The 26,960-nt window shown below is 39.8% G+C and overlaps 1 protein-coding gene across 7 annotated transcripts in view; it reads right to left on the reverse strand.

The window, feature by feature from the left end:
* Positions 1–7,310: 7,310 nt before the first annotated feature.
* adcy3a (adenylate cyclase 3a) overlaps positions 7,311–26,960 on the reverse strand; it is a 63,392-nt gene continuing 43,742 nt past the window's right edge. For 6 of the 7 annotated variants that reach the window (XM_008432796.3, XM_008432794.3, XM_008432798.3 and 3 more), the window contains 6 exons: positions 25,986–26,144; positions 19,844–19,990; positions 18,019–18,132; positions 17,600–17,726; positions 15,828–15,952; positions 7,311–11,490 (listed from right to left, as the gene is read on the reverse strand). In XM_008432796.3, coding sequence (XP_008431018.1) covers positions 11,311–11,490; positions 15,828–15,952; positions 17,600–17,726; positions 18,019–18,132; positions 19,844–19,990; positions 25,986–26,144 — 852 coding nt within the window. In that variant the 3' untranslated portion in view covers positions 7,311–11,310. Of the gene's footprint in view, positions 11,491–15,827; positions 15,953–17,599; positions 17,727–18,018; positions 18,133–19,843; positions 19,991–23,760; positions 24,138–25,985; positions 26,145–26,960 lie in introns of those variants that run through there. The other variant, XM_081616842.1, reaches the window with a different exon arrangement.

A 26,960-nucleotide genomic window follows, 5' to 3' on the forward strand; every position in this document is an offset into this window, starting at 1 on the left:
GCCTCCGGCCAATCATTGGATACGGATGCCCCGGTGGTGTCTGTGAGAGATCACACTTTGCCCGGGGGAGAGCCGTGGTCCGCAGCGTCCTTCGAGCTGGCACATGTGCGCGGGGGTATGGTTCTGCATATGGGTTTTGAGAAACTCGATGATTCCTGGAGCCACCGCCGCTTGCGGAGGCCGGTTCCACCCCCAAACGATACCTAACTGGAACCGACCGTCCTGCGGCGATGGACCAGTGAAAGACGGCTGGGACAGACGGGACGTCTCGGTCTCGCTACCGATGGGACGACCGCGGGCTGGAGCGGGTGGGCCGTGCCCACGACTGTCAGTGCCCGGGTCTGGAGGCGAGCCTGCAAGGCTGAAGGAACCCTTCACCGAAGCGCCGGTGCTTCAGAGCACCGGGGCCGGCGGGGGCCCTTCATGGCAGGCCACGTGTGCTGCTCGGTCGGGCTTGTGTGTGTGTGAAAGTGTGCATGGGAGACATCCACCGGAGCTCCAGGACCTCCAGCGGGACCCCGGGCGGACCGGAGTCCGCTCAGAGCACACCGCCTTCGGCCTGGGCCCAGGGTGTCCTTGCCGCTCTGTCCAGCCTTCCACGGAGCTCCGGGGCGAGCCAGAGAACCTCCAGGCCCATCGGAAGGACCCAGCAGACTCACCGGCCAAATCTGAGACATGTCGGCCAAAGCCCCGGTTCTCCAGAGAAAAGGCAGACTTTTTTTTTTAAACCGCTCAAAATGCACTAAAATGGGGGAAAAGAGGGCTGAAACCTGCTTAGATGGGGTCGCCAGACATCCAGGTTTCCGAAAATATAACTTTGTGCTGCCTCACTTTGCCATTTTTCCTCTAAGTCCCTCTTTTCTAACTCTCTCCTGATATCGTTCCGGCGGTGTTTTGACGGGTAAGGTGACGAAATACCCTCGGCCGAGTTTCATGGGCGAAAGTGAAAGTAAAAAAAAGACCGGACATTTAAGTGGTCTTTTTGCACTCGTCCGGTTCCAACGGTGTATGGCATGCCCGGGTCCGAACGCGCGTTCGGGGTCTGGGTCGTGTTTCGTGGCCCTGGTAAGGCAGATGACAGCCATCCAGAGCAGCGGCGCTGACGATGATGATGTTGCAGCAGCCTGATGAAGATACTCGCGTCGGGCGGGGCTGAGCGGGGGATGAGCGAGGGCTGAGACCCTCGACAGAGAACCGGGCCTAGGGAACCGGGACTTTCGTCCAGGCCTCCGGGAGTGACACCACCCGAACCGGGGGGATGCCAGGAGCACGATGGTGCCAGTCCCGGTTCGTTTGGACCGCGGGAAAGGGTACTTTTGACCCGACTTCCGGTAGACGGTTAAAGACCCATAGACGACCGCAGGAAGGTCCTGGAGCGAAACGGAGGCCACCCTAGTAATCCCCGGAGCGGCCCGGATCCAACGGTGTACGGCATGACCGGGTTCCGGGCCGTCTGGACCGCCTACTCGCGGGACCGGGGCGGCCCGCTTTGGCGCAAATCGCTTAAAAATTCGTTAAAAATCGGGGGAACGTCCTGGACGAAATCGGAGACCACCGGCGCACTCCTGGGACTCGCCCGGTTCTTCCAGTATATAGGTTGGCTAGGTTCCGTACGAATTTGAAATCCGGGCCTGGAGCAACAGAGACATCCAGGCCTGCAGAACCAGGCTGGGACATCCAGGCAGAGACATCCAGGCCTGCAGAACCAGGCACAGACATCCAGGCAGAGACATCCAGGCTGGGACATCCAGGCAGAGACATCCAGGCCTGCAGAACCAGGCACAGACATCCAGGCAGAGACATCCAGGCTGGGACATCCAGGCTGGGACATCCAGGCCTGCAGAACCAGGCACAGACATCCAGGCAGAGACATCCAGGCCTGCAGAACCAGGCACAGACATCCAGGCAGAGACATCCAGGCCTGCAGAACCAGGCTGGGACATCCAGGCAGAGACATCCAGGCCTGCAGAACCAGGCACAGACATCCAGGCCTGCAGAACCAGGCAGAGACATCCAGGCCTGCAGAACCAGGCAGAGACATCCAGGCCTGCAGAACCAGGCTGGGACATCCAGGCAGAGACATCCAGGCCTGCAGAACCAGGCACAGACATCCAGGCAGAGACATCCAGGCTGGGACATCCAGGCTGGGACATCCAGGCCTGCAGAACCAGGCACAGACATCCAGGCAGAGACATCCAGGCAGAGACATCCAGGCCTGCAGAACCAGGCACAGACATCCAGGCAGAGACATCCAGGCAGAGACATCCAGGCCTGGAGGTCAAGGCTGCATGGAACTCCACATAGCCTTGACCTCCAGGCCCACACCCAGACTTGGCTCCGGGGTCAGACACAGTCTTGGAACCCCCCCCAATAGAACCAGGCTCTCCACACGAGTATGTGTACCCACACTTAAGCACCTCTCCTCGGACTAAACCCAGTAGCCCGCGGGCCCTGGAAGTTCGTGCCCCTGGTAAGGCAGCAAAGTTCGTGCCCCTGGGAAGGCAGCAGGACTTAGAGATCCTGTTAAAAATGTTGGGTTTCTACACAGGTTTAACTGGGAAGTGTTCGGTGCGTACCCTGATTTTGCCCATCTTTTAACGGTCACTGACAGGGCAATTTTGATCCGATCGCGAAGCGGCTTGGCAGGCTTTGCGATCTCGTCCAGCTCTTCAAACGTACCGATTTTGGTGGCTCTAGCTGCTACGGTTGGCCCTTGGGGGCCAAGTGCGTTTTTAGGACCTGGGGTCCGGATCGACCCCAAGGGGGCGTGCCTGGATTGAACACACGGTGTCATTAGTTCCATGGGGTCGGACTGAACACCCCCACGAAGTTTCAGCTCGGTGGGACCACGTTAAGTGGTTGTGCCTCGCGGTTTTATTTCCGGTGACCATAACCCTAATCTGGAACCGGAGTTGGTGGCCGGTGGAACTTGTCCCTTGTTATCGGCGTGAAGTCTTTGAGCTTTTTCCTCGGTCCCGAGTGTAGTCCTCCGCTAGCCTTTAGTCTGCTTCCCTTTGTTGGCTCCTCTTCTGCGCCGGGGACGAAGAACGATCTTTTTCTCCCGACCATCAGTATTTATGCACTGTGTTTCTATGGAACCCGCCTATTTTCCTTACATCATCCTGACGTCCTGCAAGGCCGGGCTGCCTGACTTGGAACCCGCCTATTTGCCTTATCATCCTGACGTCCTGCAAGGCCGGGCTGCCTGACTTTCCCAAGGCCTATGACTCACCGGCCATCTGGCTCCAATCCCGCCCCCACCTCTCGCTCAGTGAGAAGAGTTTTTTGCTTTTTTCCTCTCCTCTCTCCTCAGCCTTTGTGATTCCAGTAATAAATGATAACCATACATAATTATGCTAATTGTTGTTAACTCAAAAGTATAACCTTCAGTTTCCCATAATATAATAAAATCAACTGATTAAGAGTATAGATTATACATTACTATAACATTCACTCGATTAAAAGTACAGAATACATGTTTTGATAATTCATTACAGACATTACTTCATTGGCATGTATTATCACTTTATAATCACCTATCACTCATAATCATCAGTTAATCATTATCTAGGGTATACTGTTATTTCTCAGGCCTTTATTCCATTTTTCTGCGTATACCTGGACAGATCTCACATGCTCATACCAGATTTCTCGACACTTCAGATTGTCTTATTGCCCTGTTTGGGGTATCTGACTCCTGCTCTGCTCTGCCCTTGCGACAGGCTCTCTCTTTTGGGATGGTTGTGGCTAAACGAATCATTCTTACAGAGTGGAAGTCTGCCTCACCTCCCTCTTTTAAATGTTGGCTAAATAACATGGCTTCCTGTTTACATCTCGAAAAAATACGCTATAGTAACCCACAAGAAGGGTTACTTTAAATACCTTCTAATAGTAGATGGCAATACCAACACTACAAAAGTATAAGTAAGTTGGGCCAGATCAGGAGATTCTAAATTCGGGGGAGCCTAGGTGTGAACAACAGAGGAGAGCACACAATGTATATAAAAAAGTAGAATTTAATACAAACAACATTTGTGGATCCACATTGTACAAATAAACAAAAATTGCGCGCTTTAAAAAAAAATTAAATAAAAAAAAAATAACCCAGTTTTTTATGTGTCTGTCAAATATTCTTTCAAAGTTTGTTTAGTCTTTCCAATATGTCTGTGAAATATTTTTTTATGTTTCACGGCTGGTGACCAGTCGGGTCACTGTCTACCAGTTCACTTGGTCCTCTGGGCTGCGGCTCGCCATCCAAGTTCTTGTAAGGTTGATCTTGATGTCTCTGGCACAATGTTTCAAAAGTGCACCATAAGAAAAAAAAAACTTGACCTGGAAGAAGGTCAAAGTAAAGCATCTTAAAACTCAGGATGCTAATATCAACAAAGCAATTCAACAATTCAAATTTCAATCTAAAAGTGCCAAAGTACATCTATAACATTAAATCTACATTCAAAATGTGGATTAGAAACCCGCATTAGCTCTGACCTACAGAGAACAGAAAGTTCCTAAGTAATAAGAACACATCACAGCACCATCACATTAACAACGTTGAAATATTAAAACATGTACTAATAGAAAAAGAAGTAAATTTACATGGAAAAAATACAACATACACAATAATAATGATATAAAATTTATAATACAATTTTATTTTTAATTAAATTTGAACAATTATTAGGTATTTTAGCCAATTTTTAGTGAATTTACTGGGCCAACGGCTGAGCGCGTGCGATTACTCACCGATGCTTCAATGCTATATAACTACCAGGGATTTTTCCTGACGTCAGCTGTTAGAAGCTTTTGGAGATCTAATTTAAAAAAAACAGATTCACTATTTTGAATTATGAATTCTGAGATACTAATTTAACATTGTCTTACCAATTTCCAGGATTCTTTGTAGAATTTAACAGAATCTTACGGGGATTCACGGAACAACCGTCAGCTCTCAGCTCTTACGGCAGTTAGACGCAATCTGAGCTAAATCTCAGCGCTGCAGTTAAAGGGGCGGGACAATCAACCTGATTGGCTGATGTGAAATCAGACGGTGCCAGTTATTGGTTGTTTAAAATGTCACTAAAAGCAATAATTAAAGAGATATTTCACAGGATTAAAAGATTTTTAGCACTTTATTTTCAATATTTAAGAACATATTTACAAACATTCTTTTTTTTAACTTAAATACTTTTTAACCTCGTTGTGGAATGAGATATTAAATCAATATCTATTCATTTTACTTGTGTTTTTAACACTGGGTTACACTACTCTTAATAATAATGTACCCAGATATGTTGGGGTGTGGAGGCCATTCCTTGAACATCTGAGTGATTCCACAGGTGTAGGTCACAAGTAGTGGCAGCCTTGCTCCGGTTCTGTAGCCCTGCTACCCCCCTACTTGTCAGAATGGCTGTAGGTTGGCCTGCCGGTTGGTGCTCAAATGATTTAATATACCCTGATGCATTCATTCCCAGCAGTCTGTTGCGGAGCTGATTATTTTATTTAGTTATCTTGTTTTGTGTATGTTTGTGTATAATTTTTTTTCTCCTTCTCCCTCTTTCTTCTGCTTCCCCCATGGATTATTTTTTTTTTTCCTCTTAATACTCTGGGGTCGGTTGGGTTGGGGTATTACCTTTTTCTCTGTTTCGTGGCTGTTTATTTTCTGGTAATATAAATGATGGTTGGACAGTTGTATTCTGGAACCTGTCTGTTGTTGTGATCTTACTTGGACTCATCAATGGATATTAGAAGATCCCAGTGTTGTCAGCATCATCCCACACTAACTGGTTATATAGCAGACTGTTCGACAATTCGTATGTCAATGTATGTTGATAACTGTCCTGCAGTTTTGTTAATTTGTTGAAAACAATAAATATATTTTAAAAAAAAGAAAAAAAGAAATTGCTGAGGTTTATGGTGAATGGGATTTTGGAAAATGATTGTGTTAACTTTTATACTTAGGATTGAATATTATATTTGATAGGTTAGAAAAAGGAATTTTACTCCATTCTATTCTGTCGATTTTATGTATTACTTTTTGGTTTATGGCAGGACTCAATCTTTTGAGGTGCTGAGTGCAGAAGAACAAAATTAGGTTTGTGGAGAAAACCTTTCCTTGAACTAATTACAGAATTTAAGTTTGTTCCTGAGAATCTACGTAGGGAGAAAAGTGAAGAGATTCCAGATTTCCCAGCTATCTGTGAAATACCTTTCTCTGTTTCTCTTTGCCCAGATAGCCTTAAAACCACAGGCGGTCAGGACAAGCTCTCCTCTCTTTTTGTTTAAAGAAAGGGGCAAATGGCCTTTGATCTTGGCAGTAAATTGGGGGGAGTTCTAAGTTTCTCCGACTGTCCAAGATAACTTCCAGTTGGTCAAGCAGAGATACACCTTATTTGAATGTATTAAAGAGGAAAAACACGCCTATTCTATAAAAGTTTGTGCGCAGGAGTAACAGATTAGATTTTGCTCTTGAAATTCGTCAAAGACGCGTCTTTGCCTTTTTCTATCCTCTTTGTCTCAGGTAATGAATGTATGTCTCTGTTGTCCTGCAGTTTCTGTTGTAATTTCATACGTTGTCTCCTATTGGATTAAACTCTGCAATTCTGTGATGTCAACACACAGTGTTGTGTTCCTTGTGGCCACACGTGGCTCGCCGGGAGGACCTGGGATCCAAGAGGAAGAGAGCGCCAGACTTTTTCCAAAATTAACTAATTCAGAGAATCTTCCTCAACAGTTGCTACAATCAATAGCCACACAGACACACCCGCTAGAACAGTGGGTCCAGGAGGGCCGGCATCCTGCATGTTTTTGTTCTCTCCCTGGTTTAATGCACCTGGATCAAATGATGGCTCATTAGAAGGCCTTAGAAGAACAATGACATGCTGAAAAGGTTGTTACTACCACCAGGGAGAGAACTAAACCAGGCAGGATGTCGGCCCTCTAGGACCCACTTTGGGGACCACTGCGCCAGAAGGAAACAAACACACCCAGTACAACTTAATTCTGTTGGCTGAAAGGTTGCCAGGGGACTTTGCCACCAAAATGCAGTTCTACGTTTCGTAAACAAACAGAGTCCGAGCAGAGACTAAGTGTGAGCAGGAGGAAAAGTTTTGAGTAAGCATTACAAGTTTTGAGAAGAACAGCATGAAGTCCTGCTTTCAAAATAAAAATGTATGCAAAAGTATTAAAAGTTTTGAGAATGAAAGATATGAAATTCTGCTTTCAGACTGAAAATGTGTGCTCTTGGATTATGGCAGAAAATTTCCCCCATAAATTACCCATAGGAAAAAGTTTGCAAACAACAGAAGCATGACTGGCAAAAAAAAAGAGTAGTTTATTGGACAAATAATAAAATTGTCAAAAATGACCACTAGCAAAAATAGATTTAATTTAGAACAGTAAAATATTTTAACTATGCTGGCGCTGGGAAAAGGAATGAAACAACCAAAAACTAAACGATCTTCAGAAAAGTAAATTACCATGTCTCCTACAGAGAAAGCTAAGGGTGAATAAAATATCAATAAAACAAAATGAAACACCAAGGCGTTCCAATAGCAAACATCAAAAAAAGAAAAATTAGAATATCTGAACACCAGGAATCTTAAAATGGTAAATTAAACCCCAGATACAACACATAGTAAAATACCTTTAGAGAACAGCTTGTTTGTTCTAGAAGTGTACCCAGGTAAACATTGGTAGGGTCAAGTATTGACTCATCAAACAGTAGCAGGCCAACCTCTACACTGAAACACAGACCCTTGCTTGCAGTCAGGAGGATCTTCCTATAGAATAGTGAGGAACTGTTGAGGGTTGCAGTTAAATTCTAATCAACATTTTTACAAAGCCTTCTTCTCAACAATAGGCAACTAAAACAGGGTTACAGGGCAGCAGAGTCACCTGTCTTCACTGTACCAATGTTTTCCATGAGGAAAGACAATTATCTGCTGGAGGCATAGTGTTTGCCCCTTCCTGATTTCTTATTTCTTACATGTTTGTCAAACTTCAGTGTTTCAGAACATCAAGCAAGTTTAAAATATTACTCAGACAACATAGGTAATCCCAAAGTGCAGTTTTTAAATGAAAATGTTTATTATTAAAGGGGCACTATTATGTCACTTCAATGAATCCCCCACTCAACTTTTTCAGACTAACCAGCAGCAATTAGCAAGCAACTGGCAAAACAGTGCAACTGCTGAGCTCATTATAAGAACTACTTCTCAGTGCAACATTGAAATACAATGTAAAAATTATTTTAAAGAGTTAATAAAGGGATGCTGTTGAGACAGCTTCCTGAAGGCAGTTTTAGAAAGAACGTACGTTTTTAAGGTGACAGACATCCAATTTCAAGGCATTTATTACAAAGTCAAATTTCTTTTAAGTCATTTTTGACATAGCATTTTTATAACAACTTAAGGTAACAGTTTGTGCTATAAAGTGGTACTATGTGCTTGGAAAATATATAATGCTACCCTTTTAAGGGAGAAAACAAATCCAAATCTCTGTGGCCCTTTGTAAAAAAAAAAAAAGATTGCTCCTACACCTAATATCTGGTTGGGCCACCCTTAGCAGCAACAACTGCAATCAAGCATTTGTAATAACTTGCAGTGAGTCTTCCTTTTGAGAAATTTTGTTCCACTCATCTTTGGAGATTTGTTGTATTTCAGCCACAGATTTTCCAGCATGAACTACCTACCCATGAAACAACATCTCCATAGGATTCAGGTCAGGACTCTGGGATTATGGACTGTCCATGTTAGCTGTGACTTTCCAAAAATGTCACATGAACTACACATCAGTGTATTATATTACATTGGATCATTTCACAGCACAATACCTCCGGTAATCTCTTCCAGTTAAGATAATCCTTTTATTACAAGAATACTTTTGGCAAGAAAGCATTTTTGGTTTCATTCCTTAAGTTCAATAATCATATTCATTACTACACTGTACCTCACTCAGTATGTTGTCATATATACCTTACATCTGAAAAACTTTGATTGTTTTGCAAGGTTTGTAGTTTTTCAGAACATATACAGTGTTTTACATGTGGATTTACATAATCCACATTTTTATTGAAAAGTTTCTGGCTCAGAGTTATGGAAATTAAACTCCCCAAACAATATTTAATCCAATAAATAGTGAATAAATAGTGAAGAAGTGCCAAATACAAAGACACAGATAAACAGGTGTTAACTGTCATCACACGGACAAAACACACTTTGTTTTTGATTCATCTAGAAATTCAGCATTAGAAGGTCTCTGTCATTTTGTTAGTGAATAAAAACAAATTCTGCAATTCATGATTACATTTTGGAACAAACTCTTATTTAAGAAAACTAGTTCTCTGAAGGGGTAAATACAATATTTGATGGACTTTTAAAATAATATAAAGTCCTACACAAACAGTCCCAGCCTGCTGTCATAAGTTGTTCTGTTAGCTAGAGCAGGTTTCAGACTCCTTTGACTTTGTATTTAGTTTTTTTATCTTGCAAGGTTTTAATGAATTTGTTACTTCTTCTAATCCAGTCTTGTTAAAAATTTGCTTTTAATTACTAGATTTAAAGAGAAGTAATACATGTTCATATAGTAGTTAAGCTTGAGGAAAAACAGCACAAGTTTGGATTCCTATACCATAAAGATGTAGTTAGAGGTGAACTAGATGTGAATTTGATGAGAAAATATTACAGAGGTTGGAGACTTGACTTGGAAACCCTGACACTGTACTAAAGGACCTAAGCTTTCTCAAGTACAGTTACCTCTTGAATATAGATTCTGTCCAGTATGTTGTCTCGGTGTACGACAAGCTATTTATTCTTTTTCATCCGCTCCCAAGCTGAAAATAGTATTTTAGGTACTCATATTTTCCCAAAAGTCTAAAATCAACTTCAGTTTTTTCACATTTGAGATGTGTTGTTATTTTTGCACTTTGTACGAAGCAGTCCACCAGCTCTCTCTCCACTTGCCCATTTCTGATACATCCCAAAACTGGGTATTTCCACAGACAGCAGTCTGAGGTGATGTCACTGTCGTCTGTGGTTTATTTGGGATTCAAATCGGGACTTTGTGATGGCCATTACTTTGTGATAACCCATACAGCAAATATGACAGACTCCTTCTGTGTTAATATTTCTCTAAACCCAACTGACCTAAAAAAAATCAAAAGCTTAGTCCATTTAAACTCCAATAACAGTAACAAATGTGTCGTTTTAAACAGTTTTTCTAAATATATGGTATAAGCTACGCATGGCACTACTAAATTGCATTTCTAAGTAATACTGTTATGAATTATTTAATTTAATTTAAAAGTAGCAAAAATTCAATATTGTGCAAGTTCTCCCACCTAAAAAGATGAGAGGCCAGTAATTGACATCATATAGGCTTCTAGTACGAGAGACAAAAAGAGAGAACATTTCTAGAAAATCAAATTGTTTGATTTTTTTTTAAGAATTTGCAAATTATGGTGGAAAATAAGTATTTGGTCAATAACAAAAGTTCATCTCAATACTTTGTTATATATCTTTTGTTGGCAATGACAGAGGTCAAATGTTTTCTGTAAGTCTTCAAAAAGTTGGCACACACTGTTGCTGATATGTTGGGCCATTCCTCCATGTAGATTTCCTCTGGAGCAGGGATGTTTTGGGGCTGTCGCTGGGCAACATGGACTTTCACCTCCCTCCCAAGGTGTTCTATGGGGTTGAGGTCTGGAAACTGGAGAGAAGCATTTCAGGACCTTGAAATGCTTCTTACGAAACCACTCCTTTGTTGCCCTGGCGGTGTGCTTGGGATCATTGTCATGCTGAAAGACCCAGCCACTTCCATCGTGTTGATGGAAGGAGGTTTGCACTCAAAATCACACGACACATGGCCCCATTCATTCTTCTTACAGAAATTATAGGGCTGTGTGAACCAGAAATCTTGCTTGTGTGTTATTGACCAAATACTTATTTTCCACCATAATTGCAGATAAATTATTTTTTAAAAATCAGACAATGTGAATTTCTAGATGTTTTCTCATTTTGTCTCTCATAGGTGAGGTCTACCTGTGATGTCATTTACAGGCCTCATCTTTAAAATGGGACAACTTGCACAATTGGTGGCTTACTAAATACTTTTCCCCCCCACTGTATCTGGTCATCTATCTTTCCATCTTTCTAAAGTGTTGCAGACTGATAGACATTTATGAAATTGTGATACATAATTGTACTTTTAAACCTTTAAAGTAAATTTTGGTTCTCCTTTGCCTGTTACACCATTCAAAACAATGCGGAAGTGACTGATGGGAAAAGGAAGTGTTTGACTAAAGATCCGAGAACTTTAACTATCTACTACTTGATGTGGTAGAGTGACGGATGAACCATTAATAAATGAGCCCTGTTTGTCTCTTCCTTTAAGAAAATAAGTGAGCAGTTCTCCTTTTCCCTTTACAAAGATGGGTCCTCTTCTCACAAAGCGGAAGCCATACTCCTTCAAAATATTATAGCAGTCCTCCACTACCTGGGGAAAAAACGTACTGTCAGCAGATCATGAAAGTTAAAAAATGTATTGAAAACAAAATCATATCCAACATCATTGTTGGATACCCAACAGTGATGTTGGATATTAGAGACATCTTAAACTACAAGATTGTAAACAACAATTTACAAACCTTATTACAAATATGGCTAAGATTATTTTGACAGACTATATGACCCAGGGCTGGCCCAAGGCATAAACAAACTGAGCAGTTGAGCAGTTGTTTGGGGCCCTGGGGCCACCACAGGGCTCTTAAGTGGAGCAGATTTAAAAAAATATATATTTTTAAGTAATAATTGTTGCATAATGATTTTAACAATGACAGACATTATAAACCTGTGATTGTTTTACAATAATATATATTTGATGATGTATAAATCACTGTTTATATGGGCAAAAAAAACAAAGAAATTGGGGGCCCTCTTGTGGCCACGGTAGGTCACGCTTAACCGGTAACATGACCTGCATCGCAATGTACAGAGCGCATCCAAATGTCCAAAGCACCAGTGGAAAAGAAGTTAATAAAACAATGTCTCAAAAAAGAACTTATCCTTCAGGGAGAGAGAAAAGAAAGAGGAAGAATAGAAAAAAAACCCAAGATAAAGGTTTATTTTAATGTGTTTTTTTAATGTACTGTTTACTAAAAAAATTGGTGGAGTTGCCAATAGAAAATTAGAATGATAGCGACTTTGAACAGTCCAGTTCAACAACCAAACATTTATGCTAGTTTCTTTGTAACTGAGTTCTAACTTTAAATGAGTTGATTCTTGTTGTCGGCCCTAAATGTTTCTGAGGGTTTTTGGCTTCAAAACGGTATGTTTGATAACATTTGATAATTAAAACGTCTCAGTGTTTGATATTGTCTAGCAAAATGTTTTTACATCAGGCTACATGGCTACTACATTAATATATTGATGAGCTAATCTAAGCTGTAGGTGGTGATATGTTCTTTGTTGCTGATAATTTATGTGACAAAAACAAACATTATTTTTGCATCAACTTCTAAGTTATGTGAAACTTCTCCAATGAATGTTGTTTAAAGGCACAGAACCAACCCAGTACCGGTCAACATTCTCAGATGAGAGACTCACCTGGTATAAATTAAAATTTTAGCTCTTCTAATTACACTTAAGAGAAATTAATTTAATCAGAGTTTGTCATGAATATGTGTGTATTTAGTCCATCTTAATCAGAGGTGTGCCAATTGCAGTTTTCTTACTCATCCCCAGTTACAGATCTTTAGAAGATCTTAAACCAATCTTGCCGATTCTGATTTTGACGAAGTTTTTTTTTTTCTGAAATGTTTGTAAATAGGGCTGCACAGTGGCGCAGTTGGTAGCACTGTTGACTCGCAGCAAGAAGGTTCTGGGTTCGATTCTCAGCCTGGTGTCTTTCTGCATGGAGTTTGCATGTTCTCCCTGTGCATGGTTGGTTTTCTCCGGGTTCTCCGGTTTCCTCCCACAGTCCAAAAACATGACTGTCAGGTTAATTGGTCTCTCTAAAATTGTCCCTGGGTGAGTGTGTGTGTACATGGTTGTTTGTCCTGTGTGTCTCTGTGTTGCCCTGCGACAGACTGGAGACCTGTCCAGGGTGACCCCGCCTCTCGCCCGGAACGTTAGCTGGAGATGCACCAGCACCTCCCAACTCCACTAGGGACAAGGGTGTATAGAAAATGGATGGATGTTTGTAAATATAGCACAAAAGTCACTGAGTTGCAACGGTGGGATGAATATTGTTAACTGCAAACGTGCAGACATGATCTGGTTGGTCTGTCAGTCAAACCTCTCACTGTAGAGCAGAAGAGGACAGAGGCTGATTTTTAAACCTTTGCTGACCAAGATAAGATCAGTTTCACATGTAGGTATCTGCAATTCACCGATCTCTCAAATTCAGGAAACAGTAGCAGATAAATCGGCTGGATAAATGTATCCTGTGATACACACAAATAGGATGCAATTAAAACAGCACTGCCAGAGATGAAATAAGTTTATAGCAATTGTGTGAATGATATAATTATATCACTGTTGATTGCAGCAGTCCACCATTTTTGCAGAATAGAGGGTCCCAAAACCAAATTTCAGTTAGGGCCCCATGGAGGTTTGGGCTGGCCTCGAAAAGACCCCAAAATATTGTTTTTGAATGTAAATTTAATTAAATTATAAATAGAAATATGTCATTCCTAGGCATTAAAATATTTCAGGTGTTATTTTTCCCCATAACTTGAATGTGAATTTCTAGCAATAGAAAAAGCACTTTACACTCACATTTATACACAGATTGGGGTCCAGTGCCTTGCCCAGGGGAACATTGACATGTGGCAGGAGGAAGCTGGAATTGAACCTACAACCTTCCAATTGCAAGGCAACTACTCTACCCACAGGGCCATTGTCACCCATTTTATATCTTCATAACAACTTGGGATAGAAAGTAATTTTAGTACAATCAACGTTTATGTTTTGGGATGGCAATTTCCACCTTTTTACAAAAAAGGAAGACAAAGCCTTCTCTTGACAACTTAATTTTATGATTTTTTTCTTTTATCAGACCATTTGTGGATTTGGAATTTACTCTGTTATACCTCTCCTAGGGCTGCCACCTTATCGTGGTGGAGGGGTTTGAGTGTCCCAATGATCCTAGGAGCTATGCTGTCCGGGGCTTTATGCCCCTGGTAGGGTCACCCAAGGCAGACAGGTCCTGTAACAATTTGTAACCCAATTCTCTCGGAGAATTGGGTTACAAATTGACACTCTTGTCTTTTTCTCTCTCCCTCTCTCTATTTTTTTGGAAAACCTGACTATCTTTTTTTGTAGCATAGTAACCGCCACAGTCGTTCTTGTCTTCTACTCACTGCTGCTGAACACCGTCACCGTCAAGCGCGAGCAGGAATGAACCATTTCATGCAGATCCAGGGGGGTTCAGGGCAAAATGTGTGCTTTTTGGTCTGGGAGGGGTAACATTTAATTTTTACTGCTAAAAGCAATTTTAGAAAACACAATATAATTAATACCAAGGGTTCCATTTTTATTTCTATGAACAAAAACAAAAAAACAAAACTTTGTCCTAACTTTTCCCCCCTGCGTCAACGCCCCTCAAAACCCAGGGATCATACATTTTCAAGTGCTATCGCAAATCTAACAATATTTACAAATTTGTCAGCATAAGCCACTGGCGCCAGCATTGTATGATCTGATTATCAAAACAGCTGTTTTGTTGTTCAGTAGTCTCAAAACCATTTCCAAGTTCAGTTTATTAAGTCAGTCAGTAACATTGAATCAAGACTCCTCAGTCTGAGAGAGAAAAAGTGCAAATGATTCCCTGGGATGTGTGTTTTTAGACTCAACAGTAAAACCTTTTAAAACTGTAAACATTGGTTACTAGTCAGCTTCTTCAGCTTGTTGTTTTTCCACAAGGTATGTAGTTATTTTAACATTTGTTGTGCAAAATTTGCAGCAATATTGCTTATATTTCAGCTTGTCAGATAAGTTGAAAAGTGCATGACATTGTGTATTAACATTAAAACTTCCCTGACCTATTTCTGTGAGCTACAATTACTTGATTATGATGATGTAGGGCCAGACTAAGAGTTATTTGGTTTGTGTTTTAAGACTGCAGGAGGCTGAATGGCTATTTAACACGGTCCAAGCTGCATCACAAGATGATTGCCATTGCCCCTGTAGTTTAACATTCTCACGTTGTAGTTTAGTTTTATAAGTATTAAAATCTTTAAAAAACTTTGTTTTTTTTGTTCAAGACCAAATTTGTCATTTGTAATCTTGAAAAGCAAAATGCAAATAACAAACCTCATGCCACCCTAGACGAGAAGCCGCTCTGGGCCGCTCCACGTTGCCCATTTCAGAAACCTCTACTGGGTATATATATATCTATATGACACGTGCTGATGTTAAAGGTGGACATGTGATGTACGAGATGTGAAAACATGTGATTTCAATTTAGGAACCATGAAAATAAAGAATAACAATACCCGTTTTGTTTTGTGCTGACTTTCTCCTGACGTTTTCATTCACATTTTGTGAATTGATATTTAGGTGTTTTATATTTCATATTATGATTGTAATCTTGATTATTTGGTCAGTTAAAAGAAAACTTCTTATTTAGTTCTCAAATAAATCCAGGAATACTTGTTTTTTAAACTAAAAAATCAGTGTTGTCTATGAAGTAATTACTTCCCTCGGTCATTAACTTTGCACAAACATATTACAGGTATGATTTGTACCGAGTACCTTTCCAACACTTAAGAATAACCAAAAATGGAATAAACCTAGTAACCAAGTTGTTTTTTGGAGCGCTGAGAGCTGTACCTGGATATTTCCCATCACTCCTGTGGACTCCATACGACTGGCCACATTCACAGTGTTTCCCCAGATGTCATAGTGGGGTTTCCGGGCACCAATCACTCCAGCTAGCACTCCTCCTTTGTTCAGGCCTGTAGGAGAGGGTTTTTATGTTAAATGAAAGATTATAGAGTATGTAAGGTTTAATACTAACTGAGTTCTCAGGAGTGGTGTGGAAGTAAATTGAATGTTTAGCTGTATTATAAACTAATGAATTGGTCATATTTGTCTTGTAATTAAAGGAAGCGGAGGAGGACTACACTTCTTTTAACTTTATACTGTATAAAAATGACAAATCTTCAATGTTGTCTGATGAAAAGATGTAAAAACATATCTACAAAACTGTGAGGGTGTACTCATAAAACTTTACTTTAAAATGTTGTTACTTTTTTTTAAAGGTTTTGTTGGCTCTAGTGGCTTTTATTTGAAAGTAGTTTGACAGGAAGGAGGGCAATGAGAGAAAGGGGGAAGACATGTGTATTAACACATGTCTTCCCCCTTCGTGGGTTCAATTCCCAGGCCGGGAATCGAGCCCACGACCACTGGCATGAGGACTAAGGCATCGATATACAGGTTGTGCTTTGCCCCTGCACCACCACAGCACCCAAAAAATGTTGTTACTTTTTTATGAGCAGAATGAAGTTCCACTTGTGAATTTCACAGAAAAAGAAGAAATATTGATATCAGAATTTTCAATTATAGGAGAACCCTTATAAATAATACATTGAACATTTCCTTGGGGCTGAAAAATCTTTTTTCTTTCAGCAAAGGTCTCCGTTTCTGTTACGTCAAAGTGTTAGGCAGTGAATGGATCTGCTGACTATTCCTGGTGGAGTGTGAATAATTATAAAATAATATAATTGGAACTACTTACTATACATTTTGTTAAAAAATGTACGTTTTAATTGTGTTATTATCCTTAACATTCTTTTTTGTATTAGTTATGTTTTACTGAATTTTTTTGGTTACATTTGATTTACTTGTTTCTACTTTTGATTCCGTTAAAGTTTTCCATTCTGTGGTGTTAATTTCATTATCAAAAAAAAGTAGAAAATTATAGAGGACAACTTTTAGTTTGACCTAGTTTGACCTTTAAGGTGTGAAAACTGTGCTTTGAGAGCCATGGACTCATGTAGAAATGAATGTTACTCTGATCCCTATCTTGAAAAATGTTAAGGACTTACAGGGCACATAAAACATAACAGCCTATTAAATGCGTCCCACTAGTTCTTTGTGTCATTGTACACACTAATGTTAAGTATTTATTTATTTACTTAAGTATGTATTAATTTATTTATTTTTAACATCCCAGTTGTTCTGTGTTTACACTCTATTTGTTATATTTATTAGTTTTACTTGTGTGTAACAGGTTGTTGTTGTGTTGCAGATTTCTGCCCAGGTCCCTCTTGAAAATGAGATCTAGATCTCAATGGGGTTTTACCTGGTTAAATACAGGAAAAAATAATAATAATAAATTAAGATATATTTATTTATTATTTTATTCAAAATCTGACATGCCTTCGAGAGTTGCTATTTTTAAATTTTGTTGTGCTTTATTTGTGCACAATGACGTTAAAATGAATTCTGATTCCAATTCTGATTATGACATGCATCATGGAACTCTGAATTAAACTATGATATTTCAGGTTTGCAAACAAATCAGACCTTGTTTGCAAAACTTTGGCTTATACTCTACAACTCATGCTCCAATAAAGCCTAGGTAAAGGAAAAGGTCGTACCAATGCGTAGCATGAAGTTGTTGAATGACTGGTAGTTGATGTTCATTAGTGTCACCTTCATGGCCAGAGCAAAGTCTGCCAAGTCTGCCAGGTGCTGCCAGCGCTCTCTGTCAGACTGCTCTTCCTTCTGTAGGACAGAAATGCAATGCTGTAGCATAAGGATGATTAACATTTGTGAAAAACAGATAACAATGAATTATGATGATGACATTCATAATAAGTATATAAATATATACTTTTATTGATGAGGTGTTTGACCTTGTTACAAATTGAACTAAATGAAGCATTACCACTACCAAACTAAAAAAAAAAGAAAAAGAAAAAAAAAACGGATTTAAGCTACAAGGGGGCAACAGAGACACAGTTGCCATTCACCAGTGACCCAAACATTACTTAAGAGAATTAGGTCATCTGCTTACCTTCATGCACATGTAACCATCATTGACATCAGAGGTGACACCTGATGCTGCCATGTATGTGCTCCCAATGGTCTTGATCTTTGTGATGTAGCGAAATTTGGGCTCATCCAGTAGCTGACATTGATGCAAATAAAGAAATATAAGAACTTTATTAATTCCACAGGAAATCAAGAATATTTTTAGGGCCTGGATTATCTTGATTTGTTTTGGGACTTGATTCTAGCTTTAATATTATACTGCGTTCATTAGTCTCTTTCTTTGATTAGATCAGCTTTGTCTGTTTTACCTTAGTTCAGTCCTCTAGTTTTATTATGGTCCTTACATGAAGTCCAGTGTAAATTCAATAAGGAAGACTCTTCATCTCACCTGCTCAGCTAATCACCTCATCAGGCTCCTCCTACCCAGCCGTCTCCTCCAATCATCAGGGTTCGCTTCTTTCATAAAGACCGGCGTCCTCTACACCTGCTCCTCAGTCAAGCATCAAGCAAGCTGCTGCACAACCTCCATACAATCTTACGGTCTGCCGGGTCCTCACTCCTTTTCATGGAGATCACTAGCTTATTTTTGTTCTTTTTTATCTATGCTCAAAAGCTCTGCTTGCGCTGCTAGCATGGCTCCACTTCAATCTCGATCTCCCACTGTCCCCTCTTCAGTCCATTTCTGCTGCTCTCCTTCCTACTGCCAATGTGTGCTTCCAAACCACATTCTGATGTTAAATCATTATGTTGTTGTGAATGTACTTTATTACTGAATATTAGCTGGGCTGCACAGTGGCACAGTTAGTAGCACCGTCTTTCTGCATGGAGTTTGTATGTTCTCCCTGTGCATGTGTGGGTTTTCTCTGGGTACTCCGGTTTCCTCCCACAGTCCAAAAACATGATTGTCAAGTTAATTGGCCTCTCTAAATTCTCCCTAGGTGTGTGTGTGTGTGTGTGTGTGTGTGTGTGTGTGTGTGTGTGTGTGTGTGTGTGTGTGTGTGTGTGTGTGTGTGCATGGTTGTTTGTCCCGTCTGTCTCTGTGTTGCCCTGCGGTTGACTGGTGACCTGTCCAGGGTGACCCCACCTCTCACCTGTTGACAGCTGGAGAAAGGCACCATCACCCCTCCCATCCCCTCTAAGGATAAGTGTGTTAGAAAATGCATGGATAGATGGATGGATATATGAGCTAATTTCTTTATTCTTATTGATGTTTTGGTGATATGAAACTGTGATTACTTGATTAATATTGTTGTGCAACATGGAAAAAATTGAGAAATTACTAAAGGTCCCTTTAAATTTGAACTTTAAGTTGATGGATATCAACGTATTGGATTTTAAGCTGCTTCATTCTGGACTTTTCTTGGTCAGTTTTTGTTGTTGTGGTGAACTATTTGACTTGCAGTCTTGCAGAGACAACAGCATCACCATTCCAGAATTGGATGTGCACAGTGGCTAGTGACCAAACTGGTCACTAGCAATGAAACTTTGAATTAACATTGACAGACACATTGAGAAGTAGTTTATTTGTAAACTTGGATCTAAATATCTCAATGAGTTAATTATCTTCTCTCACAAACTGTATGTTTTCCTCTGTTGTTGCTCAGACTGAGGCTCCCACAAATTCTGAATTTTCTGATCAGGCCCAACACCCCCTACAAGTCTGTAGTATAGGTATTAGTCATTGAAGTAACTTACCTTACCTTTTATCTAATAACCATCAAGGATATTAGAAGTAACCTTCCTTAAGGGTTATTTACATTACATAATCCTTTAAATTGCCTTTTAAAATTGTGAATAAATGTTCCTTAAAAACTAACTATCCCACATCTTAGGGGCACAATACTTACACTATCAAAGTCTGAGATGATCTCGTTGAGAAACCGTAGACATTCAATGCCACCATTATTGATGCTCTCCTCTGTGTAAAAGTCAGAGAAGTTGGGAATTGAGGCAAACATGACACCAATCTCATCGTATGACTGGCTGTACAACTCCTGAAAAAAAGAAATGCATAAATCAATTCAGAAGCAAGATAAAGTGAGATTCCAATCTGTTATTTCCTAAGTATTTTAAGGTTTAATTGCAAAATCAATTATTCCATTTTCTCAAACTTTTGCAAATGGTAGTAGGGTTTGGGGTTTAAGATCTCAAAATGTAAAGGGCATAAGAAATAAAATGTAGAATTATTATTATTATTATAAAAGCATGTTAATTTACACAAAAGAACGCATTACTTGTTATCCAGGTCCTTCTTGCAAATAAGATCTGGCTCTCCATGGGGTTTTACTTTGTTAAGTAAATTAAATAAGAACAAGTTGGAATTTAATTATGGACATTTTAGTTTAGTTTGGAACAACATAAAAGTTTGAGTTGAAACTTTCTGTAGAATTACATTAAAGAGATTTGAATTATTTCTTAGAAAAAAATTATTTGAGTGAGTGACTTAAATTTGTCATGTTAAACATATTTAATGAATTCAGTTAAAAAAAACTTAGTAAATTGAGTTGTACAAACTTAATTAATTGAGTTGGATGGTCATTGTAATATATTCGGCTTCTTGTCTAATGCTTTACATGAAGGAGCGATCCTGTTGGGAAGCTGGGGTTTTGGTTTCTTTGGGGTTTTTCTTCCATTTCCTCTAGTCATCCACCAGATGGAGAAAGACATTGCCCATCACTGGCTGATTATACCAATCCGCATCATCAGCCAGTGTATAAGAGAAGCCAGTCACCAGTCCTTCAGTGCCTGAGCGTTAACCATTCATGGTACTCTGCGCCCCTCAGTGTTTGCTCTTCCTGAGTCTCTCTTGAGTGTTTAACTCAACTCTCCTTTGTGATTCTCCTTGCAGATTCTGTAGTGGAGCTCTGGGTGTTGCCCTTTGTGTCTCCTGAGTTCTTCTCCTTCGACAAGAAACTCCATAAAGAAACATCTGGTTCATGATTCCAAGACTGGCAATAATCCTCTTTCTGTGCTATTACCAGTGTTGTGATCAAGACCACCTAACCCGAGACCAAGACAAGACCAAGACTTTTAGGGACCGAGACCGAGTCAAGACCAAGACCAGCGCCCCACACTACATGATATGATAAAATGTGAAATATGATCAAAATTACTTCTCAAATTGATCTGAAAGATCCATATTCCCATAAAAACACCTAGATATTAAATACTTAATAAATTTAACCAATATTAAAAGCAGAACAAACTCTTTGATCTGCTTTGCTTCCATCTCTGTGCTACGATCCAAGGTGGTCTTGTGTCATCCCTAAAAAGATAACGCCCTGGGTGTTTGTCCATGTTGCTCATGTCAGAAACCACCACTGTCTGCACCATTAAACATAGCAATTGAGGCAAAGCCCTGACGGTAAATAACGCTCAACTTTGAACAATGACCATGGAGCAACAAGCAAGAAGTAACCAAGAAGGCCAGCCACCAAAACAACACAGAGTCCAGCGTGCGGTGAGGATGCTAATATGGCTAGCATAGCTGAAGTGTTGGAAGAGCTAAAATCACTCCGGTCGGATTTTGGAGCAAAGCTGGATAGTATAGATGAAAGACTGACTGGAATGGCGAGCGCTATGTCTGCGCTGGAGGTTAAAGTGTCTGAGGTAAAACAAGACCTATTAAACCAAGTGGCTCATATGGAGGAGGCCGAGGTTCGCATTGCCGAAGTAGAAAGCTCGCTCGAAAAAGCAGAAACATCGTTGACTTCGGCAATGAAACAAATCCTGCTCCTTGAGGCTAAAACAGATGACCTGGAAAATCGAGGAAGGCGAAAGAACAGGTTTCATTACAATAAACAATCCAGAGTTACTGAATGAAAACTTCCTGATAGCATGGCGGCTAGCTGATTACTGCTAGTTCTGAGTGGCTGTTTCTGACTGAGTGGAGTAATTATGCAGAACAGGGAGATCGATTATTTTTTTAAAGATTATCTGTCTCATGTTAGGACAGCGAAAGTTTTAATACGTATGTAGAATAAATTTTTTAAGTTAGATGCTGCAGCTTTAAGCAGAGGTTTGGTGTGAGAGTCACTACCAGGTGGAGCAGAAGCTCCACCTGGTAGTGACCCTGTCAAGCTCAACAGGGTCTTCTTTCCCCGCTGATACTGCCAAGCCCGTTCCCTTGGCTGTGGTTTCGCTGGATGGGAGTTAGGGTTGAACCGCTGCTGTAGCGCGTAGCAGCGGTTCAACAGCGAGAGCAGAACCAGCGTCTTACATCGCAGCTCCAAGACTTAAATAATTTTATGGGTTATTTGTTTAGCTTTCTGACCGTCATGCTAATCCGGGTGAGTGTTTGTAGCTGTGCGCTGCTTTACCTGCTATCTGATCCTCCATATGTTTTTTTACTGCAGTGAGCCTTGATGTAGCCAAACTCCGTCAAGTATGGCATTGTTTTTATGTCGTATTAGCTTCGTTGTGTTGATGCATTTTGACCTGCTTCAATTTTCCGCCGCAACAATCAAACTTCCCCATTCACTCAGTGCGTTATAGTTCCACATCGCTTACGATTTGTTGCTGCGCGTTTGCGCAGTGAAGGAAAGAGGAGACCAGCTGCACAGGCAGGCTGAGAAATGAGATGCAGGTGATCGGTATCGGCAACAAGAGCCAATGATCGCCGATCACCGATCATGCACTTTTTCACCAAAATCGGCCCGATTATAATCGGTGACCAATCAATCGGCACACCTCTAGTAATGGTAAACTAAATAATCTGATATGGAGAAGATAACCAAAGGAAATATTTTAAATATCAAAATTACAAGCTGGAATGTCAGAGGAATAAGAAAGCTAACTAAATTGAAACAAGTATTAGACAGACTAAAATATTTGAAATCTAAAATAGTTTACCTACAAGAATCTCATTTGACTGAGCCAGAAATACATCAGATAACCAAAAGATGGGTCAGGTGTATAACTCTTCCTTTACTAGTCACGCCAGAGGAGTTATTATTCTTATACATAAGTCAATACCATTTCAAACTAGAAGGTCAATCAAAGACCCATATGGGAGGTTTATTATTGTGCAGGGACATATTTCAACATTAAAACTAAATCTGATAAATATTTATGGGCCTAACAATGATAACCCATCCTTTTATGAAAATCTATTCTTAACCTTGTCAACCCTGGAGGGACTTTATATTGTAGGAGGGGACTTTAATTGCACCCTAAACCCAAGTCTGGATAAATCTACTCAAAACGATACCAGTCATACACAAACCAGGAAAATACTTCTTAACTATATAAAATATTTAAGAATAAATGAAGTATGGAGAACAAGGAACCCAAATAACAGGGAATTTTTTTGTTATTCAAGTACACACCAATCCCATTCGCGTATTGATTATTTTCTCATCTCTGTGGAGTTACTGCCTCATGTGGAGAACTGCTGGTATAATAGTATTGTAATCAGTGATCATGCTGCAGTGTCCGTGGAAATTAAAGTAAATAAGACTGATCAAAGGGTGAAACGATGGAGGATGCAGACACTTTCACTAAAAGACTCAAAATTTTTTACATTTATAGAAACTTGCATTGACAAATATTTTGAAACAAATAAAGACGAAACCACAGCTAGTATTAGAAGGGAATCTTTTAAAGCCTATATTAGAGGAGAAATTATCAGCTATAGCAGCAATAAAAATAAACAATATAATCAAGAATTAAAATCATTAGAGACACAAATTAAATCGAGCGAAGCAGGATTTAATGACATCTAAAGCAATCTGGATGTCATTGCTTTGCAGATGACATCCAGATTTATTTGCCCCTTAAAATGCAAAATGGTACAAATGATTCTCTTCAGCTGTTGCTAAACTGTTTAGCTGAAGTTAAATTATGGATGGAAAAAAACTTTCTTCACCTCAATGAGAGCAAAACTCAAGTTCTGTTATTTGGTCAAAAACTTCAGACTACAAACCCAGATCAGATTCTTGGCTCGGTCTTATCAAACCTCTGCTAGGAATCTTGGTTTCACTTTTGACAGCTTTTTAAAGTTAGATAAACAAGTTAGTTCTGTCTTTAAATCGAGTTTTTACCACCTTGGGCTTTTAGCAAAAGTTAAATCTTACTTCTGTTTTAAGGACTTTGCAGGACTCATCCATGCCTTCATAACAACTTGTCTGGATTACTGCAACTCTATATAGAGGGATGAATAAATCACAGATTCAGCAACTTCAAATGATCCAGAACGCAGCAGCACGGCTTCTCACAAGAACCAGGAAGCATGAGCATATAACACCAATTCTGGCATCTTTACACTGGCTGCTTGTTTTTTATCTAATAGATTTTAAGATTCTTTTGTTAACTTTTAAAGTTATAAATGGGTTAGTCCCCCTTATCTTCGGGACCTTTTAAATTTCCGGTCTGTGTCCAGAACCCTAAGATCAAATAATCAGTTATTACTGACAGTTCCTCGGACTCGACTTAAGAGGAAAGGAGATCAAGCTTTTTCTGTTGCTGCTCCTGTTTTATGGGATAACTTACCTTTCCAGATTAGATCTGCCAATAGCCTGGATCATTTTAAATCGCTTCTTAAAACTCATTTTTACTCTTTGGCATTTAATTGATGTGTTTGTGCTCTGTTTTGTCATTTGTGTTGTTGTTCTTGTACAGCACTTTGTGCAGTTTTATACCTGTTTTAAAGTGCTATATAAATAAATTTGACATTGACATTTATCAGAGCAATGATCCTACAAAATTACACAAACTTAACGTTTTAAGAACCAGATATGATAAATTAACGACAGAGAAAGTGGCAAAAAACTTAATGTGGACAAAACAAGCATTTTATGATCAAGGAGAAAAGGCCGGTAAATTATTGGCTTGGAGGATAAAACGGATGCAAGCAGAGAGCAATTAACAGCATAAAATCAAAATCGGACACAGACCCTTGTTTAACCACAGACCCTTCAGAAATAAATGAAAAATTTAGAGAATTCTACAAAATCTTGTATAAAAAACGAAGAATCACAAACTAAATTTCTTAATTAAATTTCAAAACCCTTTTAGAGGAAGAGAAAACAATTCTTGATAGCCCTTTAACAATAAAAGATCTATCTGAAGCAATAGACAGCATGAATAGTGGTAAAACCAGGTCCTGATGGACTTCCAATAGAATTTTATAAAGCATTTAAAAATAAATTAATCTCACCACTTCTCAACATGTATGAAGAATCATATAAAGCTGGAATACTCCCAGACCCACTGAGATTAGCTACAATAACTCTTTTGCTAAAACCAAACAAACCCCCGTCTGAATATTCCTCACATAGAGGAATCAGTCTTATGGGATGTGATGCAAAGATTTTGTGTAAAGCTCTCTAGGAGATTAGATAAATACATACCCAATTTAATAATAGATGATCAGCAAGGATTTATAAAAACAAGACAAGGATACCATAATATAAGACGGGTTCTTAATGTATTACATGAAAAGCATAATTGTAAAAACACAGCAATGTTATCATTGGACGCTCGTCAAGCGTTTGATAGAATAGAGTGGAATTATCTGTTTGAAGTTCTCCCCAGATATGGACTGGGTGAAACCTTTCTAAAATGGATACGAGTACTATATACTGATCCGACAGCACAAGTTTTAACCAATAATAACATGTCAAAACCTTTTAATTTACAACGGTCAACTAGGCAGGGTTGCCCCCTGTCACCACTGCTTTTTTTATTGGCAATAGAAACTCTGGCTGTTAGAGCAAATACAGGAATATCAGGTATTAGAATTGGAGGAAGAGATCATCTCATTTCTTTGTTTGCAGATGACATCATATTTTTCTTAAGTAATTTGAAGATCAGTATTCCCAATTTGTTAAATCTAATAAAAGAGTTCGGTGAATTAATAATTCTAAATCAGAGTTAATGTTTCTTAATGAAGAAGAAAGGAGAAGTCCTATTGTGGCTACCCCATTTAAAACAACTAAAAAAGGTTAGGGTTAGAAAGGTAAAAACTCACTGTAACAAGAAAGGTCTTACCTCATCCCTTTTCTTGGAACCCAGGAAGTGTCGAGCCACGTGTTCAGGTAACATGTTTGTTACAAGAGCTTCATTCCAGCGCCTCATTTCATATACTTTCTCCTTCTGCTCATGGACTTCTATCTTCCATAAGAAAAGCGTGCGAGCAAGCTTCTCCACCTTCAACCAGGACAGTTGATATAAGCATTATTAACTAGTAATATTAATATTAGCATCAGACATGCATAGAATTAAAGGCTCATAAGAGCTTGTTTTAAACAGCCAAAGCACTTCATACATTTCACATTTTAATTCATCCATTGACATACACATTCATATGCTGATGGTGCTACTGGATTGTGGCGACATCTGCCTTGGGACAGTCTGACAGAAACAAGGCTGCCATTCACCGGCACCACCAGGCCCTCTATTGTTGTCGCCAATACACTTCAGAGGCTGACGGAGCAGGAACTGAACTGGAACTCTTACTAAGACCATCCTATTATGTTTACTTAAGTTGTCAATATACAAACTATATTGCCAAAATATTTGCTCACCCATTCAAATAATCAGAATCAGGTGTTCCAATAACTTCCATGGCAACAGGTGTATAAAATTAAGCACCTAGGCATGCAGACTGTTTTTACAAACGTTTGTGAAAGAAGGGGTCGTTCTCAGGAGCTCAGTGAATTCCAGCATGGAACTGTGATAAGGATGCCACCTGTGCAACAAATCCAGTTGTGAAATGTCCTCGTTCCTAAATATTCCATGTTCAACTGTTAACTGTATTATAAGAAAATGGAAGTGTTTGGTATGTTCAATTGTCACAATTGAACATATGTCACTGAATAGTCAATCAGTTATGTGGGTTTGTTGCAATTTGTCCCAAAATAAATGCCCCTTACCTGGAGGACAAAGTTGCCAGGTCTACCATGAGCTACAGTCTGGCTACTGGTTTGCTGCTTGCTTGCTATTAAATGTAATTTGGTGGAAAAT

The sequence above is a fragment of the Poecilia reticulata genome, chromosome 16 (assembly GCF_904066995.2).
Source record: "Poecilia reticulata chromosome 16, P_reticulata-male-v2, whole genome shotgun sequence".
Lineage (NCBI taxonomy): Eukaryota > Metazoa > Chordata > Actinopteri > Cyprinodontiformes > Poeciliidae > Poecilia > Poecilia reticulata.